Raw genomic sequence first — 27,400 nt, forward strand, 5'->3', positions numbered from 1 at the left:
TGTGACTCGCCCCAGAGGACCAGGCCTCCTTAGGACTCGCCCCAGAGGACCAGGCCTCCTTAGGACTCGCCCCAGAGGACCAGGCCTCCTTAAGACTCACCCCAGAGGACCAGGCCTCCTTAGGACTCACCCCAGAGGACCAGGCCTCCTTAGGACTCGCCCCAGAGGACCAGGCCTCCTTAGGACTCACCCCAGAGGACCAGGCCTCCTTAGGACTCACCCCAGAGGACCAGGCCTCCTTAGGACTCACCCCAGAGGACCAGGCCTCCTTAGGACTCACCCCAGAGGACCAGGCCTCCTTAGGACTCGCCCCAGAGGACCAGGCCTCCTTAGGACTCGCCCCAGAGGACCAGGCCTCCCTGGGACTCACCCCAGACAAACACACCTCGCTGCGACTCACCCCAGAGGAACACACCTCCCCGGGACTCGACTTTTTCAGTCGATAGTAAACTGAGGAGATGAGGACTGGAGACCAGAAGGCATGTTGACCAGCCAAACAGCAACACATAACTAAGACACCAGTGTGTGTGTTGGTGTTGATAACCCAACAGTACTGTACAAAGGTATTCTCTATCCATTCAAAGCCAGCCAGATTACAATTTCAAGCCGCACAGTAAAAATACCGTGTCTGACTTCACCTTGAAACCTGGTTGGTGGCTTTGACTGTAATGGATACTACAAGCTGAACCAACAATTTAAACATGTTACACACCAGCACCGAGTAACAGAGCCAGTCTACATACAGACATGTCGAGTAAAAAGTCCATCAACTCAAATCAAATACTTTCAGGCATCAGCTGAGAGCTAAAACAAGATCCTTTGTACATGTTTAGTATTATTGAGACGGTGTGTGATTGTATTTCTAAGTTCTGCATCACTAGGAATGTGGTCGAAGTTCCTCCTTCCACAAGGAAACTTTCAACTGGAGAATGAGTTCTCAAAAGCACCATTTCTCCCATACAAAACATAACCTTGGCATTAGTGCACAGGACTAAACTTCCCTGAACATCTAATAGACTAATGAGATTAACTGTTTACAATAACGTATTTTCAGATGACGTCTCTTATGACAACAAAAATACATTTGCTGAGGAGTCAAGTCTTGGTAAGTATGTATACTGTAGCATAGCAACCTGCTACAGAGAACGATCTGATACACATCAGAAGGTACTTGGCTACAGATGTTAATGTGCAATTAAGATACATGTACTGTAGCTGTGAGTCTGTGAGAAAGCACTGATTAGCACATTTTGAACACAACAACTGGAAGCTCCTGTTAGGAATATCCATCATAATGTGGCAGTCTTCTGGGTCTGTCAAGTTTGACCAAACTGTGCCAGTTACAACAAAGTTAAACATCTTGACTTTTGATTTGCCTCGAAGAACCAACTTGTAGTTAACATACTTATTGCTCTCCATGTGGACAGTAATCCAATAAAAAATATATGTTATCTGCCCACTGTTGAATACATAACACACTAGTTTCCACTGAGTGGCTGTTTAATGGTGCTTATGTGGGTTTAGGCTGAGTACGAAGTACTAGTTTAGAATACCTAGTACTGACTTTTTAGGGGGAAATCTTCTATTATTTAAATATTTTAGGACCAGATTTCTTTCTACGAAGTAAAACTTTCTTGTGTTATTATAATTAGATCATCAATCTGCTCAGTTGTCTCATTTGAAATAATTATTATATTGTTTTAGGATCAGTTATTTTACATAGACTGCTTTTTCAGTGGCATTTACCTAACAAGGAGCAGATAAAATCAAAACATAAAAATATTTTCAATCATTCGTGATTCGATTCACCACAAGTGGTATTTCTAAACCAGCATTCATCTGAAAGAGTTAACCCTGTTGCGCCTAGCTGTGGTTAACCAACAATGACATGATCATGGTTAGGTGATTGGACAGAGGAGCGCTGGAGTGGAGAGCAGGTATAAACAGGGCTCCTCCTGGAGACCAGGCAAGGCTGGGAGAGCTCAACACCCGACCAGGAGAGCAGCTCAGGGGAGAGCAGCTGTGAGAGCAGGGGTGAGGGGCAGGGGTGAGGGGGAGGAGGGGGTGAGTGAGGGGCAGGAGGGGAGAGGGGGTGAGTGAGGGGCAGGAGGGGAGAGGGGGTGAGTGAGGGGCAGGAGGGGAGAGGGGGTGAGTGAGGGGCAGGAGGGGAGAGGGGGTGAGTGAGGGGCAGGAGGGGAGAGGGGGTGAGTGAGGGGCAGGAGGGGAGAGGGGGTGAGTGAGGGGCAGGAGGGGAGAGGGGGTGAGTGAGGGGCAGGAGGGGAGAGGGGGTGAGTGAGGGGCAGGAGGGGAGAGGGGGTGAGTGAGGGGCAGGAGGGGAGAGGGGGTGAGTGAGGGGCAGGAGGGGAGAGGGGGTGAGTGAGGGGCAGGAGGGGAGAGGGGGTGAGTGAGGGGCAGGAGGGGAGAGGGGGTGAGTGAGGGGCAGGAGGGGAGAGGGGGTGAGTGAGGGGCAGGAGGGGAGAGGGGGTGAGTGAGGGGCAGGAGGGGAGAGGGGGTGAGGGGTCACTGGCCTCCATCGCTGGATGAGGGGCTCTCAGACCGGGTCTCTCTCAGCCCTGCAGACCTCTTCTGTTTGTGTTTGGACTTCCTCAGCATCCGCACCTGAGACACACAAACACACACAATTTGTTCAGGATGAACACACCATTTACAGGTGTGGAGAGTTCACCAGTCGTGTCCTGTCTGGAGGACTGTGTTGGCCCCTGAGGACCCGGGTGACCCCTGACCTTTGGCCCGGCGGCGGAGATGATGATATGTCCAGGGGCCTGGATCCAGGGCTCCCCGTCCACCTGCACCGGGAGGGGCTTGGTTACCGTGACGCGCACGTAGTTGCCCTGGGCGATGCGGATTCCCGAGCGTAGCCCACTTTGCACCTGGCCCTGTGACACAAACAACACTCAGCTGATCTACTGTCCCGGAACAGCAGGGGTCAGTAGCAGCAGGGGTCAGTAGCAGCAGGGGTCAGTAGCAGCAGGGGTCAGTAGGAGCAGGGGTCAGTAGCAGCAGGGGTCAGTAGGAGCAGGGGTCAGTAGCAGCAGGGGTCAGTAGCAGCAGGGGTCAGTAAGAGCAGGGGTCAGTAGCAGCAGGGGTCAGTAGCAGAGGTCAGTAGGAGCAGGATTCAGTAGCAGCAGGGGTCAGTAGGAGCAGGGGTCAGTAGGAGCAGGGGTCAGTAGCAGCAGGGGTCAGTAGGAGCAGGGGTCAGTAGAAGCAGGGGTCAGTAGGAGCAGGGGTCAGTAGGAGCAGGGGTCAGTAGAAGCAGGGGTCAGTAGCAGCAGGGGTCAGTAGGAGCAGGGGTCAGTAGCAGCAGGGGTCAGTAGGAGCAGGGGTCAGTAGCAGCAGGGGTCAGTAGGAGCAGGGGTCAGTAGCAGCAGGGGTCAGTAGCAGCAGAGGTCAGTAGGAGCAGGGGTCAGTAGGAGCAGGGGTCAGTAGCAGCAGGGGTCAGTAGGAGCAGGGGTCAGTAGCAGCAGGGGTCAGTAGCAGCAGGGGTCAGTAGGAGCAGGATTCAGTAGCAGCAGGGGTCAGTAGGAGCAGGGGTCAGTAGGAGCAGGGGTCAGTAGCAGCAGGGGTCAGTAGGAGCAGGGGTCAGTAGGAGCAGGGGTCAGTAGCAGCAGGGGTCAGTAGCAGCAGGGGTCAGTAGGAGCAGGGGTCAGTAGCAGCAGGGGTCAGTAGCAGCAGGGGTCAGTAGGAGCAGGAGTCAGTAGCAGCAGGGGTCAGTAGCAGCAGGGGTCAGTAGCAGCAGGGGTCAGTAGGAGCAGGGGTCAGTAGCAGCAGGGGTCAGTAGCAGCAGGGGTCAGTAGGAGCAGGGGTCAGTAGCAGCAGGGGTCAGTAGGAGCAGGGGTCAGTAGCAGCAGGGGTCAGTAAGAGCAGGGGTCAGTAGCAGCAGGGGTCAGTAGCAGAGGTCAGTAGGAGCAGGGGTCAGTACTCACCATGTGCACCACCCCCGTCACCCCCACCACTTCCAGCATCCCATCATCGATACGGGGACGACCAAAACGACCGTCTCCCTCTGATCCCCACAGGTCAGCTCCAGAGCCCCAACTATACACAGACGCACACAGTAGAGGGTTCATAATGGTCCAAGTAATTAAGCCTGTGTATGTGCAAGACAATGAGTGTGTGTGTGTGTGCTTGCATGTGGGTGTGTGTGTGTGTACCTGGGGATGTTGAGGAAGATCAGTCCCTCTATACTGGGCAGCTCCACTTCATGTTTGTCCACCTGCAGCCGAATGTCTTGATGTAGGTTCCTGGTGTGGCTAAGTTTCTGCAGCCCTGCCTTCACATACACACCCTTGTTGTGAAACCTAGACACACACACACACATCAAGAGAACCTGGTTAGGCAGGGAGGCCCCCACACTAACTTTCACAGTTGTTCTGTGCCGCAGCATGTATGACGACAGCAGCTGTGTCCTCCCTGCAGACAGGGGGCGATGGGTCCAGAGTGTTACTTACCTGCTGTTGAACTTCTCTGGCTCCTCCTCGCGAGCGTGGTGGAAGTCAAGGGTAAGCTCTGCGTCGATGCCCAGACCAAAGTAGTTGTTCATCTGCACTATCTATGGTTCAACAGCAGAGAGCAGCACTGTCACACACCTCAGGACCTCCAACCAGGAACCAAGACAAACGTCACACACCAATATCACTACATCTAATATCACTCCTACCATCACTATTAATCCCTCCCACCCTCCCTCCAGACTTCCTTCCCTCCCTCCCGCCCGCCCTCCCTCCCTCCCTCCCTCCCTCCCTCCCTCCCTCCCTCCCTCCCTCCCTCCCTCCCTCCCTCCCTCCCTCCCTCCCCCCCTCCCCCCCTCCCCCCTCCCTCCCTCCCTCCCTCCCTCCCCCCTCCCTCCCTCCCTCCCTCCCTCCCTCCTTACAGACCTTGGGAGGCTCCAGGTAGCCGTTCTCCTCCCCCCCCCCGCTCATCTCCTGGGCATCCAGTAGGATGGTCCAGCGGTCCATCTGCACCTCCTCTGCCTCGTCCACGGCCTGCAGCACGTTCTGGGGGTCCTCGCCGCTGTAGCCCGCCCCCCAGCGCAGCACCCGGGCCAGGTCGTTCCCTGAGGGGGACAGGGCGTCAGGGACAACACGCTCAGACACATCCAGGGTCAGCTGCAGACGCTGTGTGGGTGTTTGGAGGTGTGATTCTGTGTATTGGCGGTGGTACCAGGTTCATGGCTGTCTGGGGGCAGTGTTCTAACCTGTGCCCAGAGGGATGATGGCAATCGGGGGCTCAGGACAGACCAGCTTGTGCCTGACGGCCTCCAGGACTCCCAGGACCCAGCCCACCGTTCCGTCCCCCCCACACACCAGCACCCGGAAGTGGGGGACCTCCCTGAACGTGTGGAGTCTGGAGGGGAAGAAAAAAAAGCAACCAAAATATGATTTCTTTTTTTAACAACTTAAAAAACTATTTTTATAAACTATTTTCTTGTTAATTTTTCTTACAGTGATACACAAACAGTTGTGCACCACTGAGACCACTACACAGAGAAAACATATTCACTTTTGGCTCTTGACTTTTTATTTTATTTTATAAGTGTTTGGTGTTTTGGTTTAAGTTCACATCTCCCAGTCTCACCCTGCCAGTGGTCCACCATTGGTCAAGTCGAACACTTGGTGAGGGTTCAGAAGCTTCCGGAAACTGTAGAGCAGCTCTCGTCCTCTCAGCCCTCCACTCCGGGGGTTCACAAACACCAGCAAGGGACAGCAGCTTCTCTCCAACTTGTTGTGCTGTGTGGGTTAACAACAGTGTCAGCTGATGTGCTGTGTGGGTTAACAACAGTGTCAGCTGATGTGCAGTGGGGTTTTCACTAAAGCATCATTGTTGTTACACCCTGGCTGACGCTGCCTTCAGAATAGCAGCCAAAATGTAGACTTTGGTTGAAATGTTACATTTCGTTCAAAGGCAGCCCAATCTCACCACCCCAAAAACTAGATATCTCTACCAAACTTTAACTAGCGCCTGCAGGGAAGCGAGACTTTATACCAGTATCTGGGGTATCACCAGGGAGGTGAGCTGTTTGTTGCAGACAGATGTGTCCTTGGCTAGCATGTAGACTCTCTCCGCCTCTGAGAAACACGATATCTGTAGCACCAGCGCTCCTGCCACCACGCACGCACACACACACACACACACAGACGGACAGGTCAAATCACAGTATACATTTACTCATTCAGCAAAAGCTTTAAACCAAAGACAAGTACAAATTGTGTCTATATTTAAGCAGTATCACAGGAAGCACATTATCGCTGAATATCAACACGGCTGTGACTTGGTCAGATATTGAGGCCGCATGCCGTAGATAATCACTGTATCCAAAAGTTCATTAGTTAACAAAGCGACAACAGATTCCGATTTTTAAAAATGTGATCAAGTATTTGAAACCGGCAAAACAAAATTCTTCCGCAACTCCGTCTGACTTTTGCCAAGCAACACTTTTTCCTGCACAAAAGCGGAATACCTCGTCCAATCAAATAACTTGGCCAAGTAAAACCGTTTCAACAAGGCAGCACCAAGCGGATATGGGTTGTGACAGAGGGGGGCCATGCAATGCTGTGGCATGGCACACGGACCACGTGGCCTCATTCAGCTCTTGAAACATACTGCATGGTATTACTCAAAGTGGAGCACTGGCCTGTATTGTGAAAGAGCTAGAGAAGGGCAGGGGGGGGGGGTCCATGACAACTTGCCTACCTTGGCTCCCGTAGACATGTGTTGTGGCAATCAGGTGACCTGTGGACAGAGGCAGAGAGAGAGAGAGGCAGAGAGAGAGAGATAGAGAGAGAGACAGAGAGAGAGAGCAGAAGAAGAAATTAGGTTGGAGAGGTGTGGGTATTGATAGTTTATTTAGTGCCCCAGATGTAAAGGCCTGTTAAAGCCAGCTGAGACAGCGCTAAGTGGCGTGAGTAGGGCCAGGCGGTTGCGGTTGCGGGGGGTGAACTGACTCTTGACAGCCAGGTGTTCCTGAAGCAGGTGGGAGTACTGGTCCTTGTTCAGCAGAGGGGGCAATCCTCCTATGAGTAGCTGGACCTGCACGCTGCTGTTCCTGCTCTCAGCCACGTAGAAGCGAGTCTGGTTCATCTGCCTCAGAGAAACCTGCAGGAGAGAAGGTACCATTTCCAGGGAAATCGTGAGGTGTGCTTGCGGCCACTGCAGTGATTTTTTCCCCTTTATCTAGTTCACCTCTAAACCCGTTGTTTAAACGGATATCAAACGTTCGAAAATGACTTCAGACTTTTCCTTCACTGAGCCACACCAGGGCCTACAACATATTCAACATGATATGGCTCCAAGGATGCACCCATTCATACAGTCACCTCAACACTAGATAACCCAGGTGGACAGACATTAGTAATAGAGCACCTTCCGGATCTCCTGCAGTTTGTCCAGCAGCATCTCCTGACCACTCAGCACCTGTCTCTGAACTGCGGTCAACACAACACAACACAAAACACCATCAGTCTGATTGAACGCCTGAGTGACCTTTGACCCAGAGAAAACTTTTTAATCTGTTCAATTTGATGAATGTGTATTTTTGCCCCGAGTACTGACCTTGCCTGCTTCCCATGTACACCTCCACAAGGTTGAAATGGGAGGGGTCCTCTGCCTAAGGCGAACAGCTCAGAGGTTACCAGGAGCAGATAGGAAGGTAGATTGGCTGATACAGTATATTGGGCATCAAGACTAAATAGCCTTTATTCCTAATATCAGGTGTATCAATAACGTCTTGTAAAGGCACCTGTTTATCCAGTCGAATGAGGACTTCCTGGATGACAGAATCCACTGTACTGTTCTTGGATATGGAGATGGAGACATAGGGCGCACCGACCCTGTACACACACACACACACACACACACTTTTTGGTTACGGTTTATAGTTCTAACCATCGTCTGGTGGACGGTCCCTTAAATCAGAAGGGGGGAGGGGGGGGGGAAACTACACTTCCCAGAAGCCCTCACTTCTGCCAGCCGGCGTAGATGTTCAGCCCCTCCGTGTCCTGGGGTCTGGCCCTCAGAACCCACGCCTCGGGAACGCAGTCCTTGAAGATGCTCTTGTTGTCAGGGTTACCGTTGCGGTTCAGGATGTCGTCGGACTGCAGGGGTGCTTGTCCGTACTCGTGCAGGTCGTAGTCCTTGGGCTCGTCAGGTAGGTAGAAGGCCCTCAGCGCAGATTCCTGCAGATCACAGATGGTTTCATGACTTCCGTTACTTCACTATTACACTGTTAAATGAACTGAATGATTGAAGGCACTGCCGCTGCTGTGGAAAGGAGCAAGTGTTCCTTACATTTCCAGGCTAAAACAAAGCTTGTAGCCTGAACTGTACCAGTGAACAGAAGGAACACTGTAAAAAACATCCTTTGTGTCAGTTGAGTTATTCACACGTTAATCAGGCTCAGGTAACGGCCAGCTTCTCACCAACACTTCCTCATTCTTGGTTATTCGAGGAATGGAGACCAAGCGAAAGTAGCCCCGCTTGATGGCATCATCCCCATCTGAAACCTTCAACACCTGCTTTCCTGGGGTTAGCAAACACACACACAGGAGATAGGGGCTCTTCAGACAAACAGAGTTAAAGGGATGTCAGTTTGTAGTGTGAGTTTCAGGTTCACGATGCACCAACCATTGTATTACTATGCTGTTGTTTGTGTTTTTGGTGCGTACCTGAATCAGGAGTGGAGGCTGGCTGGCTGTCCTTGGCTGGGGCAGACAGGTGACTGTCAACCTCATCACAATGATCTAGGGGAGGACAATGTGAAATGGTCAAATCTGGGGCAAAAACATGAAACAATCAATATCCCATTTACCAAACAGAAAAGTCTGTTAATTTAACTTTCAACAATCAAGGTATGTCTACTGAATAGTTTATTATGTTCCATCTACAGCTGTATTCCATTTACTTTCACTAAACAGCACATTTAAGTACTTGAGCACATTTAAGTTAACACTTTTTTTATACAATGGTGGGACCTTTTTTCTCACAGCAGAAAAACAGTGTGACTGTGTCTACAGAAAAAGCAAGAGGATGTGGCTTATGAGCAACAGCTTTAGTTAGTATGAGTGTGTACATACACACGTATATGTGTGTGTGAGTGGTTTAGTTAGTACACAAGCGTGTGTGTGTGTGTGTGTGTGTTTGTACAAGTGTATAAGGGAGGTGTAGGAGGGTGTGTGGCCGCAGGCTTACCCAGCTCATTCTGGCAGCTCTCTGAGATGCGGTAGCAGTGCATCTTGCTGAAGCTCCTGGAGCTCAGCTGAACACAGGCCGGTCTGAGCAGCACGCCGGCCAGCCGGCCCAGATCACACACTGGAGGCACGATGACATAGCAGGCAGCATGTGCCTGGAGAAACACCATGTCACACTGCCATCCATCTTGCAGGCGCTAGCATGAAATGTACTGTACATATACCGTCCTTAGTCCTAGCTGGTAGTGACCTGTGGTGACCTGTGGTGACTCAAATCACTGGTACTGAACTGTGGGGTTGTTTCGGCAGAGGAAACCGTAGGCCGACACTTAGACTGTGCTAGGCTTTCTTGGTTTAAGACACGTTTCCCTTTCACATAAGTTCTCATCTAGATCTCCTGAATTCCTTAACTCCTGAACCCCCCTGCAGGATCTAATCCCTCTAACCCCGACCCTCCGGCCTGCTGGGTCCTAGAGCCTGCCGGGTTCTCCAGCTCACCGTGATGCCGCACCACTCGCACTTCATCCCGGCCAGGACGTCAGAGGAGCCGCAGGTGCGGCGGCACAGCTCGCAGCGCGCCCCTGACGGGATGTTCCCCTCCCTCCAGTGGTGGTGGAACACGTCCTGCAGCAGGAAAGGAAACTCTCTGTTTATTCTTTTTCATTTCTGGGGTCTAATCTGGCGTCGGACAGCCGTTTAAAAAAAAAAGATTCCAAACCAGAAAGCACACACGCACACAAGCGAGATCCACAGACAAACACTAGGGGTTATCTATGTATCTAATTACAATGTATCAACAGCTGTGTGGTTTGTTGTGTAACGATATTGATTTCAGTGTAATCCTGTGACAGATCGCATTCTCGAGCAGATCAATTAAAGGAACCCCCCCCCCCACACACACACACACACACACACACACACACACACACACACACACACACACACACAGAGGGAAATGGTAACATAACACAGTAACTACAAAGCCGTTGTAGATCTTAAACTTCAATTGTTGTGTGTTGTGTAGAATCAAAGACTAGTCTTCCAGGGCCTCTGCTCAGCAGTTGGCAGATTCTCCATGCTGTTACCAGAGTGACGGATGGGATTACAACCTTTAAGTGTCTCGTGTACAGGATGTGATTAAACAGCATCAGTTTCCCCAGACTGGCAGGAGGCAAGTGCTAAAACTACAGTTTGTTGCCAATCATCAATAATCCAGCCCCACTCAGACCTCAGGACGGCGGTATCAGAGAGCAAAGCCAGATCTAGCACTTGATTCCTACTTCTCAGTCTACAGCCAACAGCATGGTTGTAGTTCGCCTAAAGCAGCCACGGAACAGGCAGTGAAATCTGATTTCAAACCACATAGAAAGGTCAGACTTACAGACAACTGTGGAGAGGAGCAGGAACAAGGATTCAAAATGCACCTGTGCTTGTTGCTGAAGGTAAATAAGCGTGGAAGTCATGAGGTGCAGTTGTGCTACTGGACACTTACTCGATCCTGCGTCCCATCCTGGTGGCAGACCCGACAGTCCCCACAGCTGAACATCGCACAGTCAGCGTGGACGTGCAGCTCACACACTGAAACAGACAGGAGAACACAACAGGAGATTTAGACTGAACATTAGCTGGGGACAAACACCTGTATAACCCTGTATGCTAAAACTACCCCTATACTGCCGATAACTATTGGTGAAATTGTTTCAATGATCTCTTGACACTTAAGGCTACTACTGTGCCCCTGTTAAACCTACGCCGACAAAACGGATTCTGCCAACCAAGATACCATTTGTTCTTTGCGGCTCACCAACCAGGTTTATGTATATATTCATTAAATAAATAACCAATATTGGCCGTGTGAACGTTGTCGTTTTTACAACCTGTGGTTTGAGGTTAGAGGTCCTAGAGGATTGATATGTTTGTGCTATTTTGGTGTTGTTTTGCTGAACACATAGCAAATGATTTACATGCTACTATTAGTAGCATTTGCAAACTTTGGGCCTCACTAAACGGTTCTTGAGACAAGTATCTGCGGTTTTCTAGATATAAGGTTTCTATAAACGGTCTTCAGACTTCCCTGTTACAGAATCCTGATGTCACCATTATTCAGTTCTACACAGAGATGAGATAATAAAACTCAAACATTTTGATGTAACATTTTTCTAGCCAGACAATGCCTGTTCTGTAATTAACTCCAAATGAAAGTGGCTACAGAAAGATTCACCGAGCAGAACCTGAACAACAGACCACTGCTGACAGCTTGCGCCCACACAAAGACCAATTATTTGTCTCCTGCTGTTCCTCATAGATTGGGTTGGTGTGCCCTGGCTTCTACAGAACCATTATTATCAGTGCTGAAGCCAGGATTTAACAAATAAACACACCGGCCAAACTGATGCTCAGAGGTACAGTGGTCAAAGCTGGGACACACAGAGGTTTACAAGTCATTAAAATACCAACCTTCACAACGTAGCGCTGTGTTTCCTTCAAGGTGTTTTCTACACACGCAGCAAAATCTTTTCTTTTGCCCAGCTGGACCGAAACAATGAGCAACGGGGAGCTGGAGAGGAAAAAACTAAAATAAGCACACAACAATGGTGTTTCCATCCTGACACCTTCCTGTGTATGTATACACCAGTTCAACCATGCGTTTCGATGCTCACAACAAACAATCACAGGGTGTATTGAGGAGTATATCAGGGTATATTGAGGGGTACATGAGGGTATATTGAGGGGTACATTCTGCGGTACAGGAGCAGTGACATGACTCACCTGCACCAGCGTCGGGGCCAAGCATGAGCACACCGTTCTCAACGTCTTCAGGCACTTCTCATGGCACATGAAGTTACACACTGTACACAGCAAGGAGAAGGGAACCATCACCCACACTGTACACAGCAAGGAGAAGGGAACCATCACCCACACTGTACACAGCAAGGAGAAGGGAACCATCACCCACACTGTACACAGCAAGGAGAAGGGAACCATCACCCACACTGTACACAGCAAGGAGAAGGGAACCATCACCCACACTGTACACAGCAAGGAGAAGGGAACCATCACCCACACTGTACATACCAAGGAAAACACGCAATTACGCTCATTCCGGTCATGCAGATTTATGGTTCGGGAGGATTTGCTGTGAACAAGCCCCAGGAACATGTACTTCACGTAAGACAGGTTCACAGCACATGTAAACCTCTGTGATGAACTCGGGGCACGGCGATGCGAAGGCGATTGTAGCCAGATATCAGATCTCGGTTCCACACCATCAAACAGAATGCAAAGGAGCAGTTATTGAGTCAGTCACCTGAGCCAGTCAATACCTCTCCACTGAAGCTCTTTGAACAGGCATCAAAGGGGCTTGTGACAGAACGCTGGGTTTGTCTGTAGGCTACAGCAGAGGTCCCCCACCCTGGTCTTCAGGGTAGAGGACCGGTCTTGCATGTTCTAGATGTTTCCCTGCTCCGCCACACCCGATTCAAATGAATGGTCGTTATCAGCCTTCTGCTGAGCTTCATAAGGACCCTTTCATTTGAGGTGTGTTGGAGTATCTAAACATCTACCACATCCAGGGCAGTGGGCCCTGAAGGCCTCTGGTCTAACCACAGCACTGCGGTGCAGCCACAGATCTGCATCCACTCAACAACATGCACACCTGCACAGCTGACACAGGAAGCAGGCTTTAAGTTGAATTGCCTTTCTCTCTGTCTTTACATAAGCATACATTTCCATGCCCTCCCCCCTCTCAGTGTTCTTCTTCTCTCCAATACAATCCAAGCGTCTCCTTTACTACGGCAAGCATCCATGGGTCCTGTTGCCATGCCAACCGGGAAAAGTAAATCACGACTTGACTGCAGTTGATTGCGCAACACAGGCTTTTCATCGCTCCCTGCTCCCCCACCACCACCACCGCCGTCGCCCCCCCCCATTATCTGCCCAGTAACACAGAAGCCGTCCATCATATCTGCTCTCGTACTGGCGCTGTGTTTCGTCTTCTTTTTAGAGGTTATGGTATCTAGTATAACTTCATATAGACCTGTGGTTGCCAAACTGGGGAGGGGAGGAGGGGGGGGGGTAAGAAAATAATATTGTGACAGAAAGAGGATGTGCACTACCTGTTACGTTTAGGCTAGCGATAGCCTTCCTTGAGTTGCAACCATCAACATGTGGGTTTTCCTGTCACTAACACTCATGCATACTTCGTTTTCCTTAAGCTTGTCACACAACTCGGTATTTCACATGTATCTGATCCTATCACAGCCTTGCACTATGGCCCTGCAACACTGCGGTGTTGTCGTCTGAAAAGTGTTGCTGGCAAGACGTAAACTTACGTTCATTCATTTAAAAGTTATAAAACATGATTAAGTTAAGCCATTGGTTTGGCCGAGAACTTCACTGCTAAACATTAATATTCTGCATCTGGACAGTCGTCTACAGTGCACTAATCAACAATGCAGTTAGCCTGAAGGCTGATGTTCTGGTGAGGGTTGCTTACAGACCTAGTTGTTGAGATAGCTAGCTAGCCAGCTAAACAAAACAAAACAAGTGCCAACTGCTCTTTTGAACTTACCTTCACATATGAATCCGACAATACCCCATATAAAGTCGCTGCAGTTGTGGCAGAATGTTGGCTTAGTGAGAGTCACTCTCTTAAAACAATGCCCGGGCGCGCTGACCTGGTACTTGGAGCGCGAGCCGGGAGACTGTTGAGCCTTTTTCCTCCCGGACCGGGGGCTCGCGCAGGGGCTCTCACTGCTGACATTTTTGACTCGAGCGCTTTCTGCCATAGTCCCCGCGTAAGACTCAAGTCGAGGACAACTATCTGTCTCCAACGTTTGTGGGAAACGACCGTTTCCGCAGTCAGGCAGTTGCTGAGCTAGCTAGCAAGCTCTCGCTAGAAACGCGCTACGTTCACCCTCGCCGAGTCACTCCCGACCGGAGCGAGCGGTGCCAGCTGTGCTCATGCGACGGTGGTCTGCTGCAGACGATTGATGACAGCCCTCCGGTTTAGTAGCAAGATTGGCAACTATGCGGATGGTATAGACCAACTAAGCTAATTCCTTGTTATTACGAGTTCTTCATTACATCTATTAGCTTGCTGGCTATAAGCTTGTCAAGAACAACATATTTAGGCTGGTTTCCAGGAAAAATGACATAAAACAATAAGCTTCCAAATTCCTGCGTGTGAGGCGGCGGTAAATCAGAGACATCCTATGACACCAAAAGAAACAAATTTACCGACAGCGACAACTATTCAGTCAGTAAAATCAACTGTTTTCATTTTTCTTTCTAACGTTGGCAGTGCTATAGTTGGGAGGCAGTTCTAAATGAAAATACTCCAACTACTTCCGCCCATATCCTACGCCCTAACCTCCTTGCCTCTGTGCCATCATGACATGACCAGCAAGGTCTGAATCATTCAGAGCTTTTACGATCAGCATCCCAGAGTCAAGGGCTAGGCTAGTAAATCATTACAATCAATTATTCAGCGGCCTTTGCTAGTTCTGTGATTGGCTTAGTTGAATTTCCGCCACATTTCACACAATTAGGTAAAGATGCAAAGATCTCTCTGAAGTTGTTTGGGGTTACTGCCAGTAGAGGCGTTTAGAATTCCGAACAGGCTCTCGCTTGCATTTGGAGGGGAGGAAGCTTTCGCTTTTCTGATAGCCTACCAATCAAATAAAAGTAGTCTAAGTACACATGGCCAATCTCCGACGTGTTCAAGTCTACTAGTTTACGGACACAAAATTGAATGACAACCTATCCTTTTACTTGCAACCACCCCTCTTTGTTTAACACGAAACATAATCAATAGCCTATGTGAATTATTGCAGGTGTGGGCCTTAACTTTCAACACAGTATTTCACACAGGACACGGTCTATCGGTTAACTGTCCCCGCAAGCGGTCTCCGTTCCCCAAAATAGTTTCTCTTCGTTGAGGTTACCGGTCACCTACACTGGGTGACCAAGCTTTGTCAGATGCTGTTGCAAACTCAACGACTCCACCGTCATAAACCACCGTAGATCAGAAACCATACTCACGGTCAATAACAAACTTGAAAACATATTCTGCCTTTTAATTGTTTTTTCTCCCTCCGACACTCTCACCCCTCTCTTTCTGTTCATATGGCTTGCCTTTCTTAATATCTTTTAAGGCTATTTATTTCACCATTAATCCCGTTCTCTAAGGGACGTTTGAAATATTACTACTAGCCTACAGACTTTTCTTAACATTTAACTCTCACTCTTTATTTCACTTAGGCCTATTTAAAACTCTCAAATATAGACGTGACTTTTCCGGTGAATTTTCAACACTAGATGTCAGCAAAGTATCATGATTTTACAATGACAACCAGCCCAGTTCCGAATTCTTATTCTCCATCACTTCTCTGCATAATGAATCCTTGCACACCTGGAACACCCTCTTGGTGTTATGGAACAGCTTGAATAACAAAGAAAAAAGAACTAAGTAAAATCAGGGCTGTAGTACTTTGTGTGCTGTCCTTATTTAGCACGGATTACATCCTTTTTATTTTAGGATCCCTGCTCTCAAAAATCCAAATTAAGTTCACTAAAGATATAAGTATTTTCTGTGCTGCTACAGAAGTTATGGTTAACCGTCATCTGCTGAAATATGTTCATGGTTTGTAGCATCTTAACTGCCATTATCCCCAGTGTAATTGTCTGGCTGTGTAATGGGAAAGGGTGTGCTCTTAGGAGTGCCTGTCATTGCATGTCAGTACAGCTCTGTGTGTGAACACCGAAACAGTAGACAGGGATTACAAGTGTAAGGTGGGGGGAGAGAGAGATGCATATATTGAGAGAGAGATGTATGTGGTAGAAAGGAAGAGACATGTACGAGATAGAGAGGGAGAGGGCCACTCATTCAACCACACAGGAAGGCTGTATGGTTGAATGAGTTGTGAACATTTATGGTAAAAACTGGATTTTGCTTACAATTGGTCGTATTTCGAATGCTTGGAGCGTTAAGGCAGATAAGGCAGAATGTTGTACCGTGCTGCCATACACAAATAGCGTTAAATCTCTCAACACCTGCATGAACGTGCATGGAGTTGTAAAACCCTGGAGTGTATAGATCCAACAGTGTTTGGGAACTAGAGCACAGGAAAAGTCTGTACTGCTTTGTCGAGCACAAGGCAGCCTCACAACAAATCTATGCTGAAACATTCTGTGATTATTTTGTGTGTATATATATATATATATATATATATATATATATATATATCATTTATTACTCTGTAGGTTACTGGAAGGTCTCTGGGCTCCCTAAGGCCAGTCATCACATCCAAGCAGTTTCAAACTACTTTTCCTAAATGACTGCTCTGCACTGATCTATGGCAGCAGTGGCCCGCTTCATCATTGTGTTTCATGGGGATGTTCACTGGCAAATACAGGGACCCCAGATCATGTGAGGGAAGTGACCAGAGACCAGTGTCCAGAGACCAAAGACCAAAGACCAGTGTCCAGAGACCAGAGACCAGTGTCCAGAGACCAGAGACCAGTGTCCAGAGACCAGTGTCCAGAGACCAGAGACCAGTGTCCAGAGACCAGAGACCAGAGACCAGTGTCCAGAGACCAGAGACCAGTGTCCAGAGACCAGAGACCAGTGTCCAGAGACCAGAGACCAGAGACCAGAGACCAGTGTCCAGAGACCAGAGACCAGTGTCCAGAGACCAGAGACCAGTGTCCAGAGACCAGTGTCCAAAGACCAGAGACCAGTGTCCAGAGACCAGAGACCAGAGACCAGTGTCCAGAGACCAAAGACCAGTGTCCAGAGACCAGAGACCAGAGACCAGAGACCAGTGTCCAGAGACCAGAGACCAAAGACCAAAGACCAGAGACCAGAGACCAGTGTCCAGAGACCAGAGACCAGAGACCAAAGACCAGAGACCAGTGTCCAGAGACCAGAGACCAGTGTCCAGAGACCAGTGTCCAGAGACCAGAGACCAGTGTCCAGAGACCAGAGACCAGAGACCAGAGACCAGAGACCAGTGTCCAGAGACCAGAGACCAGTGTCCAGAGACCAGAGACCAGTGTCCAGAGACCAGAGACCAGTGTCCAGAGACCAGAGACCAGAGACCAGAGACCAGTGTCCAGAGACCAGAGACCAGTGTCCAGAGACCAGAGACCAGTGTCCAGAGACCAGTGTCCAAAGACCAGAGACCAGAGACCAGAGACCAGAGACCAGTGTCCAGAGACCAGAGACCAGTGTCCAGAGACCAAAGACCAGAGACCAGAGACCAGTGTCCAGAGACCAGAGACCAGTGTCCAGAGACCAGTGTCCAAAGACCAGAGACCAGTGTCCAGAGACCAGAGACCAGAGACCAGAGACCAGTGTCCAGAGACCAGAGACCAGTGTCCAGAGACCAGAGACCAGAGACCAGTGTCCAAAGACCAGAGACCAGTGTCCAGAGACCAGAGACCAGAGACCAGTGTCCAGAGACCAGAGACCAGTGTCCAGAGACCAGAGACCAGTGTCCAGAGACCAGAGACCAGAGACCAAAGACCAGAGACCAGTGTCCAGAGACCAGAGACCAGAGACCAGAGACCAGTGTCCAGAGACCAGTGTCCAGAGACCAGAGACCAGAGACCAGAGACCAGAGACCAGAGACCAGTGTCCAGAGACCAGAGACCAGAGACCAGAGACCAGAGACCAGTGTCCAGAGACCAGAGACCAGTGTCCAGAGACCAGAGACCAGAGACCAGAGACCAGAGACCAGAGACCAGTGTCCAGAGACCAAAGACCAGTGTCCAGAGACCAGAGACCAGAGACCAAAGACCAGAGACCAGTGTCCAGAGACCAGAGACCAGTGTCCAGAGACCAAAGACCAGTGTCCAGAGACCAGAGACCAGAGACCAGAGACCAAAGACCAGAGACCAGAGACCAGAGACCAAAGACCAGAGACCAGTGTCCAGAGACCAGAGACCAGTGTCCAGAGACCAGAGACCAGAGACCAGTGTCCAGAGACCAGAGACCAGAGACCAGAGACCAGTGTCCAGAGACCAGAGACCAGAGACCAGAGACCAGTGTCCAGAGACCAGAGACCAGAGACCAGAGACCAGTGTCCAGAGACCAGAGACCAGTGTCCAGAGACCAGAGACCAGAGACCAGTGTCCAGAGACCAGTGTCCAGAGACCAGTGTCCAGAGACCAGAGACCAGAGACCAGAGACCAGTGTCCAGAGATCAGAGACCACTCACTCACTCACTCACTCACCCACTCACTCACTCACTCACCCACCCACTCACTCACTCACTCACTCACGGAGAGAGCATAAAGGGGAAACTGCATTTGTGAAGTAAAGATATGTGGTCATGTTGTGAAGGCAATCTCAACTCTTATTTTTCATTATAAAATCAGCAGCATGTCAGCCCCTCCATTTCAATGCTCATCTTTATTGAAGAAAATACCCATTCAATGCCTGTAGCGAACTGTTACTGCAGTGTTCAATTTACCCAGTGATCAGTAGGTTTGTGAAGGTATGTGGTTCTGCCTTTTCTGTTAACACGAATCAGTCGAACAGTCGGGGTGTCTTCTCCGTTGGGGGTCGTAAGTGCGAGGAGTCAGCGGGTGGATGACATTGTCGACACGTGCACGACTTCGCATTTTAAATAACACCCATTTAGCCAGCAGGAGAACGAACATGCTGGGATTTCTTCTTGAAAAATATCTGTGAACTGGCAAATTAACACAAGTTGGCAGATCTCAAATCTCACAATAGTTAACGCTGATCATTTTCTGGAGGGGCTGAGATCTGGGAACTTCTCTTGTTGGGGTTTAGGGCAGATTGCTGTGTTTGGAAATGAAATGTTCACATTAATATGTATTGGACATGTAGCGCTTGTTGAGTACGCATGTGCAAATGTTGGTTGTGTCAGTGTGACGTTGGACGGCACTGTCCAATCACCTTTTATTCCCACACAACAGTTGTAAATCAGACTTTCTAAATATGGCGACCGCTGAACCGGTGAGTGGATGTATAACCATGTACTGTAGATAAATGATCATCTTCTTTGAGGATGTTGGGCTAGTGTGGCATATGTAAAAAGTTGTCAGGTGAGCGGTTCAGATTGTGGTGTAAAAGGTATATTCTAGCTGGCTAAATTAGCAAGAAGGAACTAGAGGAATGCATGGTGACTTGGAATGTCCGACTTTTGGGTGGGATCACCCATCTATGACTCTCAATCTCCAGTGAAACATTTATGTAACGCCTAGAAAAGTTATACGGTATATGTCTTGGCTACTTTACCGCAAATAATATTCGCTTGTCATTATTTAGCTCAGTCCCCAAAAGTAGCAAACTAGTTTTTGACAGCACGCCACTACTTCAAGTCATGCTTGTCCCCGCCCACTTCTTTATAGAGCCTGTTTGTAATGTCAGCTAATGCCCGATGACTGAATCCTTTTATGGTGAGAATGTGTAACATTTCAACCGAGCCCAGACTCAATTGATGCGTCATGCAAGTAATGGATTAAGCGCAATCTTAAACTTTGTACAGGAATCCACACCTAAACAATCTAATTCTGACGAAGAAGAAAAATGTGAAACAACCGGTAAAGAAATTGCGAGTCCTGAAGACTACATCAAACATCCTCTTCAAAACAAGTAAGTACCGTTCATCCCTGATTTACAAACCTAAACAAGTAAATGATACTAGTTCTGTAGTTGTATTATGCCTTAGGTAGGTTATTCAATTATTTACTCACAGGTATAGTCCTACTAAACTGTAGGGTTTTGCCTGTAGATGGATCATATGTGACTGCCCCTTTTGCACTTGTACTTTGCAGGTGGGCGCTCTGGTTTTTTAAGAACGATAAAAGTAAAACCTGGCAAGCAAATTTGAGGCTGATCTCAAAATTTGACACAGTGGAAGACTTCTGGGCGTAAGTGATCCTTTATATTAAAACTGTGTGCTTGTAGTCAAACAGTGAAATTACTTAAAATAAGTCGTTTAACAGTGGTTGTGTCTACAAGAACCAATCAGATATTGAGTGTATATCACAATCTCTTCGTAAAAAGCAAATACAAATCATTTAAATAGAGCAGTCGAAGTGCCTTTCAATAAGGCACGTTGTCAGTATGGCTGTCACAATCCATCGCTTCTTTTTGCTTTCTCAGGCTTTATAATCACATCCAATTGTCGAGCAACTTGATTTCTGGTTGTGACTACTCGCTTTTTAAGGTAAGAGAAGAATGCTCTCTTCAAAGCTTTGTTTTGGCAAATCTCTTCTACTCTCACTTGGAATATTTCTGACCCCCTGTTGTCAGCATGCCTCAAATATACCCTTCTCCTTGGTCTTATTATTCTACTGCTCATTCAAATTTGAATAATTTACAAAAGTCAGACATGACAAAAGTGTAATTTAAGCTTTAGTTCAGCTGGTGAACCTCACAATGCTACACATTTGGCAAGAAAACAAGCTGTTGTCCAATTAGATATCATTCTTGATATTGCATGAACAACAAAATTCAGTTTTCAGGAACCCGCATAGTTCAGCTGGTTACCATCTTCACTCTGACTAATTAGGAGCTGGCAACATGTATGTGTATTGGGGCTGATGGCTGTAGCTGGTTGACCTCTGACCTTGGCCTGTGCTGGTGGGCAGGATGGCATTGAGCCCATGTGGGAGGATGAGAGGAACAGGCGCGGGGGCCGCTGGCTCATCACTCTCTCAAAGCAGCAGCGCAGGGCGGACCTCGACCGCTTCTGGCTTGAGACGGTCAGTCACCAAACAACCCTGTCACCAAAACACAACCGCCCCACACCCACCCAGCCAAGTACCCAAGTACCAGGACCCTCTGAGTACTCATGATTGTTATCGGTGTGTGTTGCAGCTCCTGTGTCTTGTAGGGGAAGCATTCGACGACCATAGCGACGATGTGTGTGGTGCTGTTGTTAACATCCGAACTAAAGGAGACAAGATAGCGATATGGACGACAGACTACGACAACAAGGATGGCATCACACACATAGGGTGAGGTGGAGATACAATCAGAGCTCAAGTAAATGTTGTCCGCCACATGAAATGTTTATGTTTGGAAGAGTTTTGAAAAAACCCACTGAACTTCCCAACAAATGCCCTGATTTTACATACAGTACATTGAGCATCAATCATGGCTCTTGCATGATATCATTCACCCTTAGCAAGTTCCTTCAGATTGTATTGTTTTTTACAAGTTGTGTTCTCGTTCTGTGTTTTTCTGTTTTCCCAGACGCGTATATAAGGAAAGGTTGGGTGTGCCATCCAAGGTCGTGATAGGGTACCAGTCACATGCAGACACCGCCACCAAGAGTGGCTCTACTACCAAGAACAAGTTTGTTGTCTGAGGAATCTCACACTGCATCCTGGGAGTCCATTTCTATTCTCTTGTCATCTTCAGATTCGTCTCTTCTGTTCTCCTTCCTGTGTTGTTTATGAAGGTGCTGTTAACTGTTTACCTGTAACCCTTTACTTTAATACGTTATACTTTAGCCATTTAAAAAATGAGCTTAAGCTTGTCTCTGAGACTAGCCTAGCGACTAGCCTAGCCTCGGCGACTAGCCTATAGCCGCTAGGCTAGTCTCTGAGGCTAGGCTAGCCGCTAGGCTAGTCTCTGAGGCTAGGCTAGTCGCTAGGCTAGTCTCAGAGGCTAGGCTAGTCGCTAGGCTAGTCTCTGAGGCTAGGCTAGCCGCTAGGCTAGTCTCTGAGGCTAGGCTAGTCGCTAGGCTAGTCTCTGAGGCTAGGCTAGTCTCTGAGGCTAGGCTAGTCGCTAGGCTAGTCTCAGAGGCTAGGCTAGTCTCAGAGGCTAGGCTAGTGAATGCCTTAACAGGAGCTCTGCTGCTGTGGATTATGGTTGTACAAAACATGGCTGTAAATAAAATGTACAGTGAGTTGTCTTTATTCATAAAGAGCCAATGTGCATTCTACTACTTAACTCTAAGATTTCAAATTTAAATCACTCTGGAGGGGTAAACCAGTTTTATGTTGATTTCGGAGTAATTTATTTGACCATTCTTTTCTGGTTAACCTATTCTGGACTTTTCTACATTTCAAATCATAGTAAAGTCATTCAGAGCTCGAGCTCACTCTGAAGGTAGGCTTTACTACTATAATTAGCCTACAATCTCTATTTCTGCCCTTATTGGCATGCTTATTTTGGGTGAGCTAGGGCTCCTATTTGCACCTGATGTTTTGTCTAGTGGCCTCAGTCTGATGTTAAATAGTCAATCTTATGGGAGATGGGACGTATCATTTACATGACACTGCTTAACACTGTATAGTTGTGCAACGGCTTCGATAAAAAAAAAGTAGCCTACAAAAAAAATGCAAATGGTGCTAATCAGTGTGAAACCCTGAAGCGAATGTGACGCTTTGTGCGACACCTCAAATCCTGAAACACCCTGGATTAATCAGACGTCTGGTTTTGAGGTGTTTGATTGTGCAGCTGGATCTAGGATGTGAATAAAAAACGGGTATTGCTGAAGGTGATGGGGACAGCTGTGGTGTCACGTGCTCCACCTGTCAAGACGGAGGAGCAGTTGGCAGGAGTCTTATCCACGCGGAGGCAGTATATGCACACGCTGTGTTACCTTTTGTTCACATGATTATCCTCCAAAAGGGGCCTTAGGAAATTGCTATTCCAATCAGGGTTTTACCATAGTGTAAGGACAGACTATGGAGAAACAGATATCTGTAAATAGCAGCTGGAGTTATTTTTTTTGTCATTTTTTCCATTTCAATTTCATCACAATGCCACAGGCAACTGTTAAACTCCCGCTCGCCGCCTTGTGAAAGCCGTGCGGCGGGGGCAGAGCCAGAGTCATGCCGAGCAACGGTCCTGAGTAGATGTTTTACCCCTGCTTATGTCGAAGCGCAGATAAATTATAACCCCACAACTCTCCCAGTCTCTCCAGGCGCTCTTGACATAAGAAGCTCTGAACAGATCATCGTGTCCTCTAGCGCCATGGTTTTTGACAGTAATGTCGCTGAACTAGGCTCTTGGTAACCGTCGGTCGGTCCCGTTCTGTCTCAAATAAGACTCAGGCGCGCGAAGGAGAGCTGTTGTGTGCAGGTGCTACCTGCTCTGTCAGTGCTGGATAATGATGTCACTTCCTGTCTCCTCTCTGAAAGGCCATCCATTACAGGATCAATTATTTTGTCAAGAAGCCAATTCTAGTGCAGTTTTTGTGTTTCCCACTTTGCACATAATGGAAAGCCTTGGACCTTGTGGGAAACATTAATCCGTTGATAAAAAGCCTTCATTGTATTTATGCATAATTATGTCCACAAACACACGTAAGCGAATGTTGCATACACGCACGCGCACACACACACACACTAGCAAACTATTATGTAATGCAGTAATAAAGACTTGCGTTCAGTCTCCAAGCAGCTTCTCTACACGGTGTTGATGCAGGTCCCTCGTAGTCTGCGTTCATCTTGGAGACGATCAGAGATTTCAAATTGATCTCAGTGGCACGGAAGTTATTCCCTAGCATCGAACTAGCGTCAGTGTCGGTAGCATCCAGGACTGAGGGATACAGAGCCCCTCTATATGTAATGGATCCCCCAGTGACCAGCCTCATCCATCTCTGAGCCAGCGCCACACTCAGGCCTTCTGACCCAGGTGGTGCCAGGCTTGTTTTGAAGGTGCTCAATGTTGACTTAATATGAGGCAGGGATGAGGCACTGAAAATGCTTTTCGTACAAAGCCTGACCTTGAGCTAACGGTCATTCCATGCAATGACGGTGTTTCCCCTAGCAACATACATAAGTGATCCCCTGTCAGTGGACTGTATGCAGACTGAGATGGCGCGACTTGTGGAGATCTCTATGTAGGCCATGTTTTATGTTGGTAAGACCCTTTGAATTGAGTCTTGCATGTTTTCCTCAACTGGAAGCATATATAGAATTTTAAAATGTATAATTGAACTGTCGTCGTGTTTGGTCATAAATAAAAGTTTTGGTATATTTTGATGCACTGCCAATCTCCAGTTTTAGCAGGTGCTTGTGTCTAATAATTATAATTATTTATTTAGCAGACTCCCTTATCCAAGGCAACTTACAGAGACTAGGGTGTGTGAACTATAAATCAGCTGCACAGTCACTTACTTCTCACTAGAAAGACGGAGCACCAGGAAGTTAAGTGACTTGCTCAGGGTCACACAATGAGTCAGAGGCGGAGATGGGATTTGAACCTCCTGGTTATAAGTCTGTTTCTTTAACCACTGGACCACACAGCCTCCTCTGTGTCTCTCTGTGTGTCTGTGTGCTTGTGTCTCTGTGTGTGTGTGTGTGTGTGTGTGCTTGTGTCTCTCTCTGTGTCTGTGTGCTTGTGTCTCTGTGTGTGTGCTTGTGTCTCTCTCTGTGTCTGTGTGCTTGTGTCTCTGTGTGTGTGTGTGTTTGTGTGTGTGCTTGTGTCTCTCTCTGTGTCTGTGTGCTTGTGTCTCTGTGTGTGTGCTTGTGTCTCTCTCTGTGTCTGTGTGCCTGTGTCTCTGTGTGTGTGTGTGTGTGTGTGCTTGTGTCTCTCTCTGTGTCTGTGTGCCTGTGTCTCTGTGTGTGTGCATTGATTGGTGGTTGGTGTAATCCTTGATCGTGACAATGGTCATTGAGATTAGAGCACTATCCTTGCCTACTACGCTTTTAGGTGCATGATGGGAAACAGCCTGTTAATTGCCCCTGACTGTTGAAAGTAAATTAATTATTGATTGCTTTCTCTACTCTTCTTCTGTACTTACATACTCTTACAAATCCTTTTATCTCTCCCTCTGTGTAAGTACATTTCCTGCTTTCCCTTCGTTATGCAAGGGGGGATGTCCATGGACCACTAACCACCTCATTAGTCTAAAGGATGTTTCTTTTTTTTCCCCTTTGTTGGTATTCCGTACATTGATGGGCTTTTGGAAAACCCACCAAAAAGCTTTTAAGCCTCTTGTGTTGGTGTCCTCCTCTCACAACACACCCCTGCACATCTCACCTTCGCCCTCTCTCACAACACACCCCTGCACATCTCACCTTCGCCCTCTCTCACAACACACCCCTGCACATCTCACCTTTGCCCTCTCTCACAACCGCTCCCGCATGCGCACTGACAGATACACGAGGGGGAGGGAGGGTGGGTAACCCCCAGGTTTGAGGTCCACAGGTCGGGGTCTCTAACTGATGATGAGGAGCATGAAACTGGAGAGGCGCCGAAGACTCGACCGACATCAAGATTCTCCATGTTCATTTAATCTCCTCTGCCTCAACAGGGAAAAGCCACCTGTGTCCGTGTATAACAGGATGTATTAGGTGGTATTTATTCAGGTCTGCCAAATCTCAAACCTCCTGGATTAAAGCTGTAACTTAAAATAGGTTTTCAGTGTGTGTGTGTGTGTGTATATGTGTGCCTGTGCATATATGTGTGTGTGAGCATGTGGAAAATTAAAAAGCTTTTCTGAGCAACATTTGCCAAATGATACAAATGATTTCACGATGAATACACTCTTGTTTCTTGAAAGTTTGAGTCAAAATCATCAAAACTGTTTCTGGTGATGAGAACATTAGAATACTTTCCAGGATCAAGCCACTACAGTACCTCTCTGTACTGGTTCAGGGAGCATGTACGATCTATGGCAGTAGGCTGCTGCTATACACACACTATTTGCCTAAGAGACAAAAAAGCATCAAAAGTGCCTGTGTAAAGGTGACTTGGACCCTGGCGGACACTGTATCAATTAACAAATAGGCTTTGGCCTCATACTACCTCTTCCAATTGAGCAATCTGCAATTCTCAGATGAAACATAAAATTCACAATCCAAAGGCTTCCTTTCTGCTCTTTTCACTCTTAAAAGAAAGCCCAAGCTTATCTAGTATGCGTGGCATCAGAGCTTCCGAAGTGTCCTGCGGAGAATGGCTATGCATGCTGGAGCTTAGATCCTTTTTGCTGTTGGACACCGGAAATATGGCCTGAATATTGAAGGGACTAGTATGAGTAACCAGAGTAAATTTCATGCATGTGCCACTTTCCTAGTCAAGCACGAGAGTCCCTTGATGTGGATCCATCTGGTTCATAGCGCCTGCTGCTGAGATGAGTGTCCCTCTCTTGCCCTCCTAATGGTGTCTGTTCTGACCCGCTACAGGCCTGATGTTATCAAGAGTTTAAAGACGTTTTTCTTTTGTAAACACTTCAGAAACTTCAGGAGACTCGGGGAATGTTTGTGTTCCCCATCTGTCCTTCCTAGCCTTGGTAGCAAACACACATCACAGTTTTTTTTAAGGTCATTTTTGGGCAAATGGCTCCTTGTGTCAGGCCTCCCTGTATACTTTCCATTACATATCCCATGAATGATTCAGCGGGCACCGTGTTTGTTCCAAATACAGCTTCATTCATATTTCATACTTGCTTTATCCCAAATCTTCTCCTGTCTTCAACCACCCAGTCGAATCATGCGCTGTGCTGGATTTTATCATTGCAGGATGAAGTGCCACGTTTGCATTTTCTATATCATGGAATCTTCATGAATTGTGAATTGCGTCGCTGATGGACTCGCTGTTTTGCTTCTGGTGGCATTTAGTCGCACAAGCTGCAGTTGTGCTCCCGGTACGATATTATTGCAGTCACTGTTCAGTCACTATACAGTCACTATACAGTCACTATACAGTCACTGTTCAGTAATTGTGGACTGCAGATGCTACATGCTGTTGTCCAATCTCCCTGTCTGAGTTCACCATGGCAGTTTCTCCCTGTCTGAGTTCACCATGGCAGTTTCTCCCTGTCTGAGTTCACCATGGCAGTTTCTCCCTGTCTGAGTTCACCATGGCAGTTTCTCCCTGTCTGAGTTCACCATGGCAGTTTCTCCCTGTCTGAGTTCACCGTGGCAGTTTCTCCCTGTCTGAGTTCACCATGGCAGTTTCTCCCTGTCTGAGTTCACCGTGGCAGTTTCTCCCTGTCTGAGTTCACCGTGGCAGTTTCTCCCTGTCTGAGTTCACCATGGCAGTTTCTCCCTGTCTGAGTTCACCATGGCAGTTTCTCCCTGTCTGAGTTCACCATGGCAGTTTCTCCCTGTCTGAGTTCACCATGGCAGTTTCTCCCTGTCTGAGTTCACCCTGTCACCATGGCAGTTTCTCCCTGTCTGAGTTCACCATGGCAGTTTCTCCCTGTCTGAGTTCACCATGGCAGTTTCTCCCTGTCTGAGTTCACCATGGCAGTTTC

At 48.1% G+C, this 27,400-nt stretch overlaps 2 protein-coding genes across 4 annotated transcripts; one reads left to right on the top strand and one right to left on the bottom strand.

Moving 5' to 3' along the window:
* Positions 1–2,387: 2,387 nt before the first annotated feature.
* dgkq (diacylglycerol kinase theta) lies at positions 2,388–14,619 on the bottom strand. Of its 2 annotated transcripts, none has more exons than XM_084690928.1 (23): positions 13,774–14,619; positions 11,973–12,088; positions 11,661–11,760; positions 10,696–10,781; positions 9,702–9,827; positions 9,205–9,358; positions 8,682–8,756; positions 8,436–8,536; positions 7,978–8,192; positions 7,757–7,847; positions 7,570–7,624; positions 7,381–7,442; positions 6,963–7,113; positions 6,712–6,750; positions 6,004–6,119; positions 5,596–5,747; positions 5,216–5,364; positions 4,896–5,074; positions 4,470–4,570; positions 4,173–4,319; positions 3,945–4,056; positions 2,745–2,897; positions 2,388–2,619 (listed from the first exon to the last, which is right to left on the bottom strand). In XM_084690928.1, the coding sequence occupies exons 1-23, from the start codon at positions 13,988–13,990 to the stop codon at positions 2,521–2,523; spliced, it is 2,796 nt and encodes a 931-aa protein (XP_084547054.1). In that variant the 5' UTR covers positions 13,991–14,619; the 3' UTR covers positions 2,388–2,520. The 2 variants fall into 2 exon arrangements, with proteins under 2 accessions (XP_084547054.1, XP_084547650.1); XM_084691524.1 differs by having other exon boundaries at positions 11,973–12,052; positions 13,774–14,618.
* A 4,450-nt stretch (positions 14,620–19,069) lies between these two features.
* On the top strand, positions 19,070–22,114 carry eif4ea (eukaryotic translation initiation factor 4ea). 2 transcript variants are annotated; one of them, XM_084692204.1, is made up of 7 exons: positions 19,070–19,191; positions 19,724–19,830; positions 20,013–20,108; positions 20,344–20,407; positions 20,832–20,945; positions 21,061–21,200; positions 21,439–22,114. In XM_084692204.1, the coding sequence occupies exons 1-7, from the start codon at positions 19,174–19,176 to the stop codon at positions 21,551–21,553; spliced, it is 654 nt and encodes a 217-aa protein (XP_084548330.1). In that variant the 5' UTR covers positions 19,070–19,173; the 3' UTR covers positions 21,554–22,114. The 2 variants fall into 2 exon arrangements, with proteins under 2 accessions (XP_084548330.1, XP_084548337.1); XM_084692211.1 differs by lacking the exon at positions 19,070–19,191 and adding an exon at positions 19,244–19,634.
* Positions 22,115–27,400: the final 5,286 nt, after the last annotated feature.

This window comes from Hypomesus nipponensis, chromosome 1, assembly GCF_054491055.1.
Source record: "Hypomesus nipponensis isolate SF chromosome 1, ASM5449105v1, whole genome shotgun sequence".
Classification (NCBI taxonomy): Eukaryota; Metazoa; Chordata; class Actinopteri; order Osmeriformes; family Osmeridae; genus Hypomesus; species Hypomesus nipponensis.

Bases quoted from the DNA above. Each gene is read 5' to 3' on its own strand.
- eif4ea (XM_084692204.1), top strand. The intron at 20,109-20,343 runs GTAAGTGATCCT...TTGCTTTCTCAG, and splicing joins ACAGTGGAAGACTTCTGGGC to GCTTTATAATCACATCCAAT. The intron at 21,201-21,438 runs GTGAGGTGGAGA...CTGTTTTCCCAG, and splicing joins GATGGCATCACACACATAGG to ACGCGTATATAAGGAAAGGT.
- dgkq (XM_084690928.1), bottom strand. From the start codon at position 13,990: ATGGCAGAAAGCGCTCGAGTCAAAAATGTCAGCAGTGAGAGCCCCTGC. The intron at 9,828-10,695 runs GTAAGTGTCCAG...TTCCTGCTGCAG, and splicing joins AGGATGGGACGCAGGATCGA to GACGTGTTCCACCACCACTG. The intron at 5,365-5,595 runs GTGAGACTGGGA...CTTCCCCTCCAG, and splicing joins AATGGTGGACCACTGGCAGG to ACTCCACACGTTCAGGGAGG.